The sequence below is a fragment of the Pinus tabuliformis genome, chromosome 7 (assembly GCF_031772625.1).
Source record: "Pinus tabuliformis cultivar Carrire ecotype Pingquan chromosome 7, CPIR1, whole genome shotgun sequence".
Taxonomy (NCBI): domain Eukaryota; kingdom Viridiplantae; phylum Streptophyta; class Pinopsida; order Pinales; family Pinaceae; genus Pinus; species Pinus tabuliformis.
Window position 1 is genome coordinate 883,089,168 of NC_142293.1, and position 15,137 is coordinate 883,104,304.

The 15,137-nt window shown below is 34.1% G+C and overlaps 1 protein-coding gene across 1 annotated transcript; it reads left to right on the forward strand.

Moving 5' to 3' along the window:
• The first annotated feature begins 11,189 nt into the window (after positions 1–11,189).
• Positions 11,190–13,237, forward strand: ENH1 (rubredoxin family protein). The gene is made up of 7 exons (XM_089456435.1): positions 11,190–11,368; positions 11,475–11,579; positions 11,667–11,771; positions 11,867–12,033; positions 12,395–12,476; positions 12,584–12,652; positions 12,792–13,237. The coding sequence occupies exons 1-7, from the start codon at positions 11,258–11,260 to the stop codon at positions 12,960–12,962; spliced, it is 810 nt and encodes a 269-aa protein (XP_089312561.1). The 5' UTR covers positions 11,190–11,257; the 3' UTR covers positions 12,963–13,237.
• The last annotated feature ends 1,900 nt before the right edge of the window (positions 13,238–15,137 follow it).

Consider the following 15,137-nt stretch of genomic DNA (forward strand, 5'->3'; position numbering starts at 1 on the left):
CTCCAGAACCTTTGTCCCAACTTAGACTCCAAGACTAGTAACTCAACCCAAGTTGTTCAAGGGCTTGTAGAGCGATTGTTCCAACTCACAACCATAAGGATTTATGAGCACCAATCAGAAAAATAATCACGTTGGAAAAACCCACAATACCATGGATATCTAGGAAATGGAAAGGCAAGGGTAAAACCATTATCAATCTAGGCAAATCTCCATGCCAATAACAACACATAACCAACAAATCACATGCATATACCATGCATCCATAAATCAACAAGTAAATCACACATGCAACCAATTACTTGAAAATAAATCCAGTTGTAGTTGTTGATCCACTTGTTCCCTTGCGCTTTCTTGCTTTCCTTTTCCTTCTTTCTCCAAATCCAATGTATGCCAAAGCTCTCCAATAATGCTCCAAGAATATTCTAAGTGTGCAAGAGCGTGAGAGAATGAGAGAATATAAGAGAACTGCAAAAGAAAATTGACAAAAATCTAACCAACAAAAGTTGTGAGTTGATCCTCAGAAGCCTTTTTATCATTTAGGCCTCTATTTTCTTCATTTTCCTTCAATTTCCCTCTCATGCAAATATGTGTCTCTTCACCTTCCTTTTCTCCTATTTTCCTTTATTTCATAAATAAAATGCCAAATGCCACTTTGCCTTTGCTAATACCCTTACTAATTTCCATAGCCATTAATTAATCACCACTGATACCCATCACTATGTTTTTCCCAAAATTCAACTTGGAATATGTGTCCCATGACCTTGCCAATCACTTCTTGAACGATAGGTTCAACCCTTTGAGAGCCAACGACAGTGGCCCTTAAGTTAGGTAAGTATAAATTGGTAATTGGGTTAATCCTACATTTATGAATTGGTGGACCCTCCTCTTCAAGTGGAAGGCCCATAAGGTGTTGACAACAATGTGGAATAAACTCAACCACAATTACAAAAAATGATGTACGTGATAGAATAAAGAAACACGTAAGACCAACGAGACTCAACCAAAAAACACAAACTTAGAAAATTTAGAGAGAAGAAAGCAAAACAAGTGTATCAAATGAATCTTATTTGGATCTTGGTTTATTATGGCCCAAGTCAATCGTGAAGATATGGATGGGATAGTTACCTTAGACGCCTACTTAACAACTCAATACCTGATGTAAGTTCCCTTAATTATGTGTAGGAACCCTTTGGGGGATTTGAGTGAGTACTAACCAACATTTGTCCCAAGTAAAGCATGCATGCCCCACTTTTTGTCACCTGTGTAAGGTCCCTAGGATTATGGCCACTATGGCTACCACTTTGAAGATATTTCATGGCTAGGGAAATGTGCCAAAGCATCAAGATGAGGGCTTTGTTTGAAGGTGGCATTAGGGGAATTTTAAGGTCTAAAATGGGCCTCCTAAGAAAAATATACAACCAAAATAAACTCTATAAGAACAAATAAGATTCAAGATGATGATGTCAACCATGGGGGACGATTCACCATTTTTGGAGTAAAAAAGTAAAAAGATTAAAAAATAATAAAATAATAAAACTACTTTTTTCAACTCGTATTTTCAACTTATCTCCTTAAGGTTTTACTCAAATTTCTAGTGGGAGTACTCATTGGATGCAAATTTTGATTCTTTATCCAAGGAGTACCCATGTTGCATACTTTTGATGGACCTTGCTACACAAAAAATGAGAAATACATGATTCATGTATTTCTCATTTTTCATGTAGAAAGGTCCATCAAAATTATGCAACACGAGTACTCCTTTGATGAGGAATCAAATTTTGCATCCAACAAGTGTTGTCGCTTGAAATTTGAGTAAATCCATAGGGAGATAAGTTGAAAATGCGAGTTGAAAAAATAGTTTTTCCTTTTTTTCCCTCTAAAATTTGATGATGTAATCTAATATTATTTTATTATTTCCACTATTATTTTATAATTTACTTAGGAGGCCCATTTTAGACCTCAAAATTCCCCCAATGATGCTAAGGGTTTGAAATCCTTTCTTAAACAAATAAAATCCTCTCTTTCTATGGTCTAATCAAAGTGCTAATATCCAACCATAAATACTCAATTTGAATATTTATATTACCTAATGAGACTAGAAAGCATAAGAATATTCTTTAACAATTCAACAACAATACAAATCACGATTATATAGAAGGCAACAATCTCTAGATGTAGAGAGACAAATATAAACAATCTATCTATATCATATACTTAGTGTTGAAAATAACATTTCTATGGGAAATAAGAGAGGGTGATTATCAGCCTAGAATCTCTTTATGTTCCACACAATTTCGAAATGTATGAAAAATATGATAATGAAACACATGAAAGTACTCACATATGAAACAAAACTATCATATGTCTCTTTTGGCCCAAAAGCAAACCCTTATTACATCAATAATATAATATTTATAGAGTATTACAATGCTCAAGCTCTATTAGCTTTTAGAAAACAAAATATATCAAAAATAAAACAAATTCTGATCCGTCACAAGAAATATGGAACTACTTGAAAATCCTCTGCCTTATAATCTAGAATTGATTTGTTGACTCCTCATTTAATGCCTAGAAATATGGATTGATTTTATTCTCCACCTCCAACTATGCTAATCTTTGGGATATTGTTTTTGCAATTTAACAAATTCGTGGGAGAATTCTAACAAGTCTATACCAATCTATTATGGTTGAATATGTATAAGAGATTAACTTCCTGTAAGCTTCATATAACTTAGTGCATTTCTAGAAAGTATGTTTTACTGCAAAAAGGGAATAACTTCACAATGCAGGTAAAAATCATCAATTAACTTATTGAGAATTCTTTCACCACTTAAGGGTCCCGTTAAACCAATAAATTTTGTGTCATCACTTCCACAATCATTCAACAACTTCTTATATGCATTTAAGGACATAATTTCCCTTCTAAGTTCCTGAATGATGACAAACCCTTTTGCTATAAAATATTGAACTTCACATTGATTTTATTAATTTCAACTTGTAGTATCCTGCACTTGTACTTTACATATCTTGTGAAGTTTCTCTTCATTAAAACCTTCTTAGCTTCCATAACTACAATTGTTCTGTCAGTAATTCCCATTTCTCTTAACTGCAATTTTATTCTTGATTTAAGGAATTTGATGATTTTGTTGGTTAGTGATGGTTTTTCCCCAATTCATTCTCAAATCGATCTACTATTGTATTTGTAAGGTTTGATATTTTAGTTTCTATAGTAATGATTTCAATTGATTCACAAATTTCAGAAATGAAAGTAATGATGCCTATCCATATGCATCTTTTGGCTCAAATGAAACATTGAGTGCCGATAATTTGTTTAATGTACCATTCAATCTACTTTTGCGAGTAGTATTATTTTGAAGTTCAACGTTTAGAATACCATCCTTCTTTTTGATTCTTCATGAGTCTGGTTTAATATTTTCTTTAAATTGTCAATTTCCTGATCCTTAAGTAAGGGATGCCAAAGTTTCTACCAATTTATTTGAAGAATATTCTTCCACACTTAAGATGTAGGAGTGATTGTACCTGTCTTCTCTATCCTTTCCTTTAACAATTGTTCAACCTACAACTCTAGTTTTTCCATTTGCTTATTTTATTTAATCATCACTAAAAGAAGTAATTTTTTTTTTTTTTTTATAGCCTTCCATTGTTGAGTTTGAGATTCTTAATAATTGGTAATTTGAGCTTCTTTCTGAGTGATTGAATATATGTATCTTTGATCTTCGTTAGTTCTTCAACTGCATTAATATCATTTGGATCAGTTCCCAACTTGATAATTATTCCTTCTAGAAATTTAACTTTGTTATTTTTAGCATTAGAAGACATTCTTTTTTCTCTTGAGTTCACTGGTTACTTTCTGTAATGATTTTTGCAAATTTTCCACATTGATTGTTGAACTTGTTAGGGTACTATATAACATTTCCCCTATTTGTCTGTGAAGATCAACTCGATCAATCAGATGAAATTTCTTTACATGGAAATAAAACATTGAAGTTTTATAATCCTCTACAACTTTAACATTTTGGACCTTTGGCTCTAAGAATGCCAACTAAAACTTTGCTTTTTCAACATGTAAAGCTGACAATAATCTATTTTCTTGTAAAGGATCCTTGTTTCTTGAACTCATTATAAGATAATTTTAAGGGTCACATTCTTCTTCTTCATTTCCATAAATTGTGCAAATGTGTCATTATTAATGCCTGCAACTGATGATGACTATCCCTGATTTGATGATAAATGTTCCAAGGTGATCAAAAGCTCACTTGATGTGACCATTTCCATAAATGAAAAAACTTCCTTTGAAAGAGTATTTGAGACTAAAACTTTTTCTTCTTCTGTACCCCTCCTTTTTAATACTCTGAACTTTGTTTCTTCTGATTTCGAACTAGATTGTTGAATATTCATGATAGGTATCTTTAACTCCTATTTTTGTTGTGGAGTAGCTAAGATACTTAATTTAAGATCTGGATGTGTTTCTCCTTTCCTTGATGTGTCCACCAATGTACGTTATTCCCAGGTTCCTTCATTTGCATATTTCTCCATTCAAGGTTTTGACAAATGGATATAAGTTGATGAACCTTGTTCCACTCTTAAAGCTCAGGTCTTACCTAGAGGATCATAATGCCATTTTTCTCCCTTGGAAATTTTCATCTCCCATAGCATAAGTTCCCCCTCAACATATGTTTCTCTAGTGTTTACCACAAATGATCCAATTTCGACTTTCAATCTAAATAGTGCACGACATTTAATAGGTTGGAAATGTACTTTATCCAAATTTAAACTTTGCCTCATGAACTCTAGTGCAAAGATTCTCAAAGGTAGAAAAATTGGTAATTTGTAAGGGGCCAATTCACATCCATACAACCTAATCTATGTAAAATTATCAAACAGATACCAATCTACCACTTTAGCATCTTTACTGATATGTAAGATTGCTTTAATCTCTGGCAAGTTTCTTGGTGGTGCTGCATCTTTAAAAGATTGAAAAATATTGATAAAAACTTATTAACAAAATATTAAAAGATAAACTCTTCAAAGTGTCGTCTTATGATAGAAGTCCAATAAATAACTGACAATTCATTTCCCTTTGCATCTTGCTTCTGTAAGAAAAGGTGAGAAATTTTTTCTGACTGAAAGTAGACAAACAAGTATACCAGGATTGACTGGTACTTGAATGACCTAAAAAGGTTAAACTTTGACAATTGATCATTAATGACATCAGACAAGTATTGGATGAAATTGAATGCAAAAAAATATTTTTTCGCTGGAGAAACTGAAGACAAAAACCCTAAAATAACCTCATCTACGATTTGGTCATCATCATACCTTAATATGAAAGATATCATTGAGATGCCCTATCTTGAAATTTCAGGAAATATACTGGAAGAATAGGGTGGGTTACTCTGAGGAGTCTTAGTTTCACTAGGTAAAAAAGATTCTAGCAAAAAATTTCTTTCTTCAATAGTTAATTGTTAGAATAGTTGATATAAGATTTGATTAGACAACGACTGAGTTTGGATAGGCATGATAATCTTAAGCATTTCCAAAATAGATTTTGGAGTAACCTCAAATAATTGAACCCCATCCTTGGATATCACAATATGTTTACTAAGAAAATAATGCTCATAATACCAACTAACCAGTGCAAGAAATGATGGGTTTGAGGAATGATGAATTGAACTTAAAAAATATTCCCACACTAAAAAATCATAATTTTTATCTCGAAAACAATGTAGTGTCCAATCTATTAATTTGAAAAGGTCAAATTCACATTTAGTTTCAATTACATGTGCATCTCTATGTATCAATGGTAATTCACCTAGGTTTACAAAAACTTCATGTGAGGGTTTGATTTCTGGTTGGGCTTTAGCCATTTTTCCAATAAAACGTTGAGATAAAGACAAAGGATTTACCCGAAATGAAATTTATATTATTATTTATGTTGGACGATACATGCACGATACTTGTTGGGTCCCTCTGCCATGCTAGAGATGACGTAATGTTGATTTGGTTAAAACTACAATGGGATAACGAAGGGGAGTACGATTGTTTTGAAAAAAATTCGGGGTAGGGAGGGGGAGTGTCTGCTGTTTACTAGCTTCCGCCACATACCCCATCAACTATTTTGAAAATCCATGGATAGCGGACCCCACCCTCATTAAACTTTGGACAAGTGAGGGTCCCACATTTTGATCTGGGTGGTTCTTTTATGAAGTGCGATCATCCACCATTGACAATAGTTAGCACTTTAATAAAGCACTCTTTATTGACTTTACCTAATAAAATTTCACTCGAAACAAAGTTTATAATGGCAGTTCCTATTTCGTATCCTATAGCATAGTAAATGCTCCCTAACATGGGGCCGATATAACACCATATAACACTCCGCGTGGTGATGAGAGAGAAAAAAACGTGCGGCGTGTTATATGGTGTTATATCGGCCCCATGTCAGGGGGCATTTACTATGCTATAGGATACATAATAGGAACCGCCATTTATAATAGCGGTTTTATATAATACAACGTTATTAACCAAAAAAAACTATTACAAAGTGCATTTTTTTTATTATTTACAATATTTTGAAATTTTTTTACCAATTTTTTTCACAACAACACTGAAAACCAATCGACTTGGGGAATAGTCATGGGTTGGGTCCACACACAAAGGTAGGGTATCGAGCTCAAAATCTCCCAAAAGAGACCCTCGTATGTGTGTAGACCACACTATCGAGATCAAATGAAGTGGGCCCATCACTCCATCGATACCAACATGACCTAGTGTTTGATCCTAGTGTTTGGCCCTTGTGTTAGAAGGGCTTTCCAGGAAATACTTGATTGTAAATGGATTTTGCACTCCCTAAATCCAAATTCTAGTGTTTGTTTTATGGCATTTGAGAGTGTCATGTCTAAGTTAATTTAAGTCCCTAAAATCCTAATATAATGTTGTGTTACAAAGAAAAATGAAAATATGTATGATAAATTTTATTAACATTGCTTTTAGTGGTTGTTATTAAGTTAGGGGTTATGGTGTGAAACTTGAATGGTGTGATTGACTTGGTTACAAAGAAAGGATTATAGGATATGAAAATATAACTTTTCACTTTTGATGAAAACAAACTGAAGTAAGGTGATATATTTTCAATGCAAAATGAAGGCAAATTTTTATCACTCTCAATTTTGTCACTCCAAAACATTCACAAGAATGCTTGATTTGAAACACTCAAATAAAATCCAAAATGAATAAAAAGAAAGATACATCTAAAAACTAAAACCCTACCTACAAGAAAGCATGTAACATGAGTCTATTCATTGAACATACTTACACATTAGGAAAAAACTAAAGGGTTACATGAAAATGGCAATAAAGTTGCTCTTAGCTCCAATGTCTCTGTAGGGTATCAAACCTAAGTTTGGATTCAAGACCCTAGAAATAACTTCAAATCCACTTATTTGAAGTGAATCTCAGGGTGATTGATTGAGTATAAGCTTTGGTGGACAAGATCCCACAGTGACCTAAGCCCTAGGCTCAAGAATATGTAGGAAAGCTAAGAAATTTGCAAGGAAAACCATAAAAAAAACCCTCTTGGATGTGCTCCAACACCTTTTCAAAGGCTTAATAGAGAGTGGAACACTCTATGATAACATGTGAAGGGATTTGAATAGGGGTCCAATGCTTTGTCAAGGCTAGGTAGGAGAGTTGAAAGGGTTTTATACCCAATACTCATTTCTTAAGTAGAAAATTTTGAGACTTGTTCCTCTCAAAATTCTTAATAAATACTTTGAAGTAATAAAAATGAAAGAAATGAAACAAACAAAACACTAAAGTACCAAAAGAAACTTATTTAGGTGTTCCCCAGTATTGTTTCCAATTCCATTTAGTTGGACTTTTCTCTATTGTCGTAGTACCAATTCCCATAGGGCTACCAAAGACCTATGATAGACCATTCCTCTGACCTATTTACCCCCCTATATGTGCATACACATCAAAACTAAAAAACAAGTGAAGAGATGGGAAGGTGGATAGTTGAATGCTTTTGGTTGTTAGAGTGCTCGAGATTGTGCTCCGTACTCCTTGCACCTGTGACCTGAAAAATAGACAATTAACAACTACAAAACTCTACTACCTGCAACAATGTTAGTGTTAACACATATAATACTCAAACACATATATTCAAAATCATACAAAATACACACAAGTGGGGGGGAAATAGTGTTTTCTTATTACGTCCATTCACTTAGATAAGTGTACTCCCTTGAGCCCTTGTCCTCAACTCCTCCTCTAGCCAAAGCACATAATCAACCTCATTGTTACTTTAGTTTATCTGAAGGAAAAACTAGGTTCTCAATTCAACATCATGCCCTTATGTTCATTTCTCTCTCTTTTGCTCCATGGAGATCTTTTCTTTTATAGATGAGTTAACAAAGTGATTAAATGAATTTGGACATCTTTCTAAATGGGTGTGATTTGGTATTTTCATCCTTATCTTGAATTTATGGTCATTTTTGACCCTATCAACTTGTATCCATGTGCTTTAACAACCCTAGATGCTTCAACACTTTGTGCTTGAGGTGCCAAAGCATTCAAATATCCTTGCTAGGTCATCTGGGGCAATTGAAATTTCTTTGTTAGTGTCAAGGGGGCGTTAAAGAGTAAAACTAGGTTATTTTAGGGGTTCTAGGAAGTTTTTTTCTACATCTCAACCTTCTTCATGTATTGCTACCCTTGTAGACTCGAGGGGTGTCATTTTGAAATATAACAATTTGTGTTGATTGGAGTTCATCCCTTAGAATGGGCATTGGGCTCAATACGTTAGGTGGGTTTCCACCTTATTCTTAGAAATGTGATTAAGTAGGATACATGCTAAATATGTCAAATTTGATCACCAATTTAGGTGTTTTTCCTTATTTGAGTGGGTAAAATGTTATCATCAAATGTGCTACTGTGTTGGCACTTGTGTGGTGAAATGAGCTGGGGTGGAGTTGTTGTATGATATTATTTGTTATTGCTATTAATTTGATAAAGATGTAATGCTAGCATTATTGATACAAATATTGCAGAAGCATTTGGTGCATAAATGACCATGCACACTAAATCGATTAATAAGATATGTATTATTCATTTTGTTATTAGGTCATAAAATAATGGTCTTCTATTACTACAAGTTTAATGTTTTCTTTGAAAGTAATCATTTAAATTGAATAGAAGCATTGCTATTTACTTAAACAGATTGAGCATCACAGGTAGCCCACTTATATAGGTGAAACAATCTTTGGAAAGAGAACCGAAAATGTAAGCACTTTAATTTAACTACAATGTAATGATAATGATCTGGTCCATCAAAATTACTCTACAAAATTTAAACTTCATCTTAATTACTTATCTATATTTATGCCTTAAAAGAAACAAAAATAAATAATCTAGTGCAACCATATAAATTAAATGATTGGAAAAAGTGGATAGACATGAATTCATGATAAACATCGAAACATTTACTTCATGAGAAATCTCATATTGCTAAGAAAAAGGAAACATAAAAATGAATCAAATTATAACTTTATTGTTATTATTATTTATTATAAAATGAATTAATACGAGTTAAACATATATCGTTTAAAAAAATGTAAGATTCACTGTCACTTAATTATGGAGATTCTTAACTTGTAAATAGGTCTTGTTACAATATCATGGGCCAATACCAAAAAACCATAACTGACTTGTTCATATAGCATTTTTTTTAATTACTCAATTTAATTAAAAAGATAAAAATGACATAACTATTTTTGAAATAAATCTCAACCTTTGATTTGTAATTATTACTAAGAATATTCTACAATATTTCGTTAAAGTTAAATCCCTACCATCCACCTAATAAACACACATATGAACATAATAATTTGATATCCTAAAATATTCAGTTTTTAAATAGAAATATAATTGATAGCCATTAAAATAATTATTAAGAGTAAGTTTGACATTGGTGAGGCTACATCATGGTCATGCCCAAGAATAACACCCAAATAAGGCGCATAATTGAACCAATGACTTAACATCTAGGAGTGTCTAGACAACACACCCAATCACCATTTATCCAAAACCTATAGACATTATTCTTACTAATAATTAATAACATCACACTAATCCTTTTGTTAAATATTCTAAAATAAATGTCTACCTAACATCTTTTAATCACTCCATTAACATTATTAAGACTTGTTCCAAAATCCCTCCATTAACATTATTAAGACTTGTTCCAAACAAATTTACATCTATTTTTTTTTGTAAGCTTGGCAAGACTATGTCTTGTCCAATATATCACCTTAACAGAGCACGTGATCACCGTCTATCCAAGTCCCCATGGACTACATCCATTTTATTTTGATTATATTTAAAATAAACATTTTAGTTGGAATATGTGAATAGAGAGCCAATCCTTATATATATATATATATATGACGAATTATTATTATAATTTAATTTTAAAAATATAGTTAACTTGGATACTAAGATTTTATTGTTTGCAAAATAATAAATTTATCAAATTGATATATGAAATGAAATTTTAACGTCCACTAGACTAAAAATAGCCTATGAGACTATTAGTTCCCTCCTTTTAGTCTTTTGCAATTCAATCATTTTCTTATTCAAATTGATGATGCGCTTGCCCAACCTTCCAACAATGCTTTGACTAAAAAGACAATTCCAAGAAACATATGCTAACATATTCCCATAACTTTCTCTAATGTCTTTTAATGCATCACATTCCAAAATAAAATGTTTTACTGATTCCACTGCCCGAGACGTGCAAAAAAAATACACACCCGTTCTTCCCAAATTTCTTTAGGCCTTTTCCACCATCCTATTTCACACCAAAAAAAACTCTTACCACATCTCATTTCACACCAAAATTGATACAAATTAGTTCTTTGTACAAATTAGTTCTTTAAAACCTTCTATAAATAAGAAAAAAATCTACCGCGTGTAACCATTTAACTACTAAAATCTAAAAAAGCAAACATTATCAATGCATTGACACTTTTGGGACTGCAATTTTCAAAACAAAAAGAATAAACGAACAATAAAGTGCAACCGTCTGTGGCTTATCGATTGGCACGTCGCCTAGACTCGTGCCCCACCTCATATCATCTTATCGGCAATCGATTATCTCGTTCAAGCAACCTTCTATAATTTCTCTCTAAACTGTCAAAGCACTTTATCGCCACTCCAATCCACCATCGTTCACCAAATGGCGTCCACAGCAATTGTCTCGCCATCTTCATCCACCCTGCACAGCAAGCAACAGCCCATTTCATCGCCCTACAATGTAGTGGTTGCTCCAAATGCTTCAGGAATCCAGGTGAGTACACCAAACAGAATATCACCCACTTCAAATTTATTTAATTTAGACAAGCAAATTTCCTGCCAAAAACACTTATTCTTGCTTGTTTGGGTCACATGATCAGACATCATGTTTCTTTGGGATGTCCTTGCTTGAGGCCAAGAGGGGTCTCTCCATCTCCAAAACATACAATCCCAACACCAAAATTACCAGAACTGGTATGCCACTGGTAATAATTCTCTCCGACTGCGGCTCCCATTGGCTTATTTCCACTGTTTAAGAGCATATTATGGATGAATGGCTACCTGGTTTCTAGGTCAGAGCAAGGACTGCAGGTGCCTCAAAGACCATAGAAGTTGACGTCGATAAACCTCTTGGGGTGACTTTAGGGCAGAAGTCGGGTGGTGGTGTTTTAATCACGGTTTGTGCCTCTCGAATTCTGTAACACTCTCTTTCTCTGAGTTTTGGGGGTTTATTTGTTTGTGGATGATGAAAATTGGACACCCATTTTTCCAGGGAATTGAAAGTGGTGGTAATGCTGAAAGAGCTGGTCTGAAAGTTGGGGATCAGGTTCTGTACACCAGTAGTTTTTTTGGAGATGAACTTTGGCCAGCTGACAAGTTGGGTTTTACCAAAACTGCCATCCAAGCAAAACCGGATTCAGTTTATTTTGTAGTAAGCAGGTTAGCCTTTCTTCAATATCCTTGCTAATTGTCTTGTAATTGAAACTTTTACTTGTTCTAGCCTAATGGGGTCACTTTCAAGAGTGTGCCTTTGTTTGTCAACAGGGTTCTGTTTGTGAAGGGAATTCGCTTCTGAGCCATTGATATGTAATTTGTATTAGAAAGATTGAGGTTCTTTAGCATAGTTTTGTACAGGGTCTGATTTGATATTGTGATTACTGTATCTGCTCATGACCATGAGTTTGAGAATTGAACTCAAAACCAAATGTTGGCAGTGACTTGAGCTTTGAGTGAACCTTGTTTTGTCTCTTTATTTTGGGGCACCATTTTGAATAGGAGTCAAATGAATATGTGGTTGCAGAGGTGTAGAGGTCGATGTGAAAAGATTGCCAAAAAGACCGGCCCCTCCTCGATTTGGGAGGAAACTGACTGAGGCTCAGAAGGTCTGTTATTTTCCCCTCCAGTGATTCAGTGCATTTTTATTATTTCTGGTGCCATTTTTTCTGATCCATTGAAAAACATGTTGACCTGACTACCTGGACTCTAACAGGCCCGGGCAACACACATTTGTCTCGATTGTGGATACATATACACATTGACTAAATCATTTGATGACCAGGTAAACCCTAGCCTCTGCTGTTGATAATGTTTTAATTTTTGTGTACATATGAATAGTGTCTCATAAAATTTCGATGTGTTCATGTTGATAACATTGATGTTGTAATCAGCCATCTGGTTCTTGTTGTTAATGTTTGCAGCGGGATGATTTTGTCTGCCCTCAATGCTCTGCACCCAAGAAGCGTTTTGCAAAGTATGATGTGGCTAAAGGAAAGGCAATAGGCGGCAGTTTGCCTCCAATTGGTGTAATACTTGCACTAGTTGTTGGTGTTGGAGCTGTTGGTGCACTGCTTCTATATGGCCTTCAATAAACATTTACAAAATCACTTAGTTGGGTACAAAACTAAAATTCTTGTTGCTCTGCTTGAGTGGAGGTTCAAAAGAAGTTGCAGAAATGTCTAGATTTGAGGATCATATAGTGTTCATTTTGCAAATATGAAGTGTAATGGGTAATGGATTATGTAAGTTTAGTATTAGCATTGGAGAACCTATCTCAACAGATGGATTTGTAAAATCTATGTTAACATAGAAAATTTGGATTTGCTATATTATGAATGGAATTCTGACAATCTACCCCGAAGGGTAACCCTAGTGTCTATATATGCATATTTTAATATGTAAAACTATTCCATAGAAGAATCACAGGATGTCCTAAAAGGTATCTTACAACTTTGACATTTCAACAATTCCTTGGTAATGTATTTAATCATTTTAATAATATTTCAAAAATCTTCATTTTATGTTTTGAAAGTATAATTCCCACAGATTGTTTTGTAAGGATAAATTTCAGGAATGGTGGACTAACTGTTTCACTAACGTAGTAGTGTTAACATCATTCAACAGAGATTTCTCTGAAAGTACCCTATATTAGATATGCAGAAGTTCTGTTCTCTGATCTGCCTTCAAATGTTACTACCTATATCATCCTACAGCTCCTGCCAAAAATATTTCACAAAGATAATTCCGACTCTATTCTTATCAGTTTTTGTGTGAAGCAGGCAAAACGGATCAGTTACCCTGATGAGCAAACATTGCTCATAGCTATCCTTGATTGACAACATATGAATTGTAGCCCTGCTCATTTGTTCTGCAATTCACAGAGCTGTGCTGTTCAAATTATCATAGGAGCTTTTCTAACTAACTGCAAGTGTGATCTTTATTCTAAAATTGCAATGAATAGAAATACTTGCTATTAATTGACATGATCATGAGGTGCTTTTTGCAAATTAGCATGTAAGAAGATATTGCAGTCATCTCTTTTCCTTCAAATCTTGTACATAAGCTCAATGGAGTCCTTTAGCTTATTTTCTCACTCTGAAATGCAACAGACAAGTGCTTGTATCCTGCACAGTGAAGAGTGCAGATTCTGCAAGGAGGAACCATTACAAGCCTTAGCAGGTAAAACATAGACCTGCAATGACAGGAGATCTAAGAATCTATATGCATTTCATTTTTCTTCTAGCCTAGAATTAATGGATGCTAGTAGCATAATATTTGGTTGGTTATGGCACATAGTCTCGTGTGCATGCTTATCAGCCTAGTCCAGAGTTTTAGTTGCAATGACTCTTTTTCATGGCAGATTCTTTGCCTTGCATGGAAACAGCGAGTTTTGCAAATTAACACAGAAACCAAGGCACACCGTTAACCTCTTTGATGCAAAGTAATCTTATTTAGTAGGCCTTGGAGACTGCATCAGTTATAGGCTTTTAGGCTACCCAAACCTTGTAAAACCATATTCAAGAGGGATTGAAGCTTTCAATGGCTAGATTGTTAGTTAGACCACTCAACTTTGTGTCTTCCATATTCCAGATCAACTCCATAACTGATAATTTTCTATTGAACCTCAGATACATTGTTGTCCAATGATTGCAAGGTATGAAAAAAAATAAGAGTGCAGCTATGGAACCGGGAACAGAAAATGACATATGCAACAAGAATAAATACATGAATGGGTTTATATATGTGGAAATGAGATTATACTTGTTTGGTTAGGGCCATTACAGCAATGCTGTAATATTCAATTTTTTTTACTATATCTCCATACACTTTTGCTGTTTTCATGAACCCTAATTGGGCCCTATAAATAGGCCATTGATGCCTTAACAGGTTGCATTCGATAAACCACATTCATGTGGTAACATCCATAGATACGGATAAATAGATGTATTCCCAAGCTCATTCCTAAGATACAAATGAAATATGGGAGTGACACTGATGGTGACACATGTTCAAAAGTTCATCCCAAAGGACTGTTGCAAGGAAACTTATTCCCAGGCTCATTCCTAAGATACAAATGAAATATGGGAGTGACACTGATGGTGACACATGTTCAAAAGTTCATCACAAAGGACTGTTGCAAGGGTACTTCTTTGTTCCATACATTGTAATTGACCATATTGCATACGGCTATGCTTGTGACATTCTATCCACTTGCATTTTGGTGGGTAGAATTCCCTCGAGGCTTGCCATCCTAAGTTTGTATTAGT

What these genes read in the sequence shown, in the direction of transcription:
- ENH1 (XM_089456435.1), top strand. Translation starts at nt 11,258, where the DNA reads ATGGCGTCCACAGCAATTGTCTCGCCATCTTCATCCACCCTGCACAGC. An exon ending in CCAGAACTGGTATGCCACTG is followed by an intron (nt 11,580 to 11,666) that starts GTAATAATTCTC and finishes CCTGGTTTCTAG; the next exon opens with GTCAGAGCAAGGACTGCAGG. An exon ending in GTGGTGGTGTTTTAATCACG is followed by an intron (nt 11,772 to 11,866) that starts GTTTGTGCCTCT and finishes CCATTTTTCCAG; the next exon opens with GGAATTGAAAGTGGTGGTAA.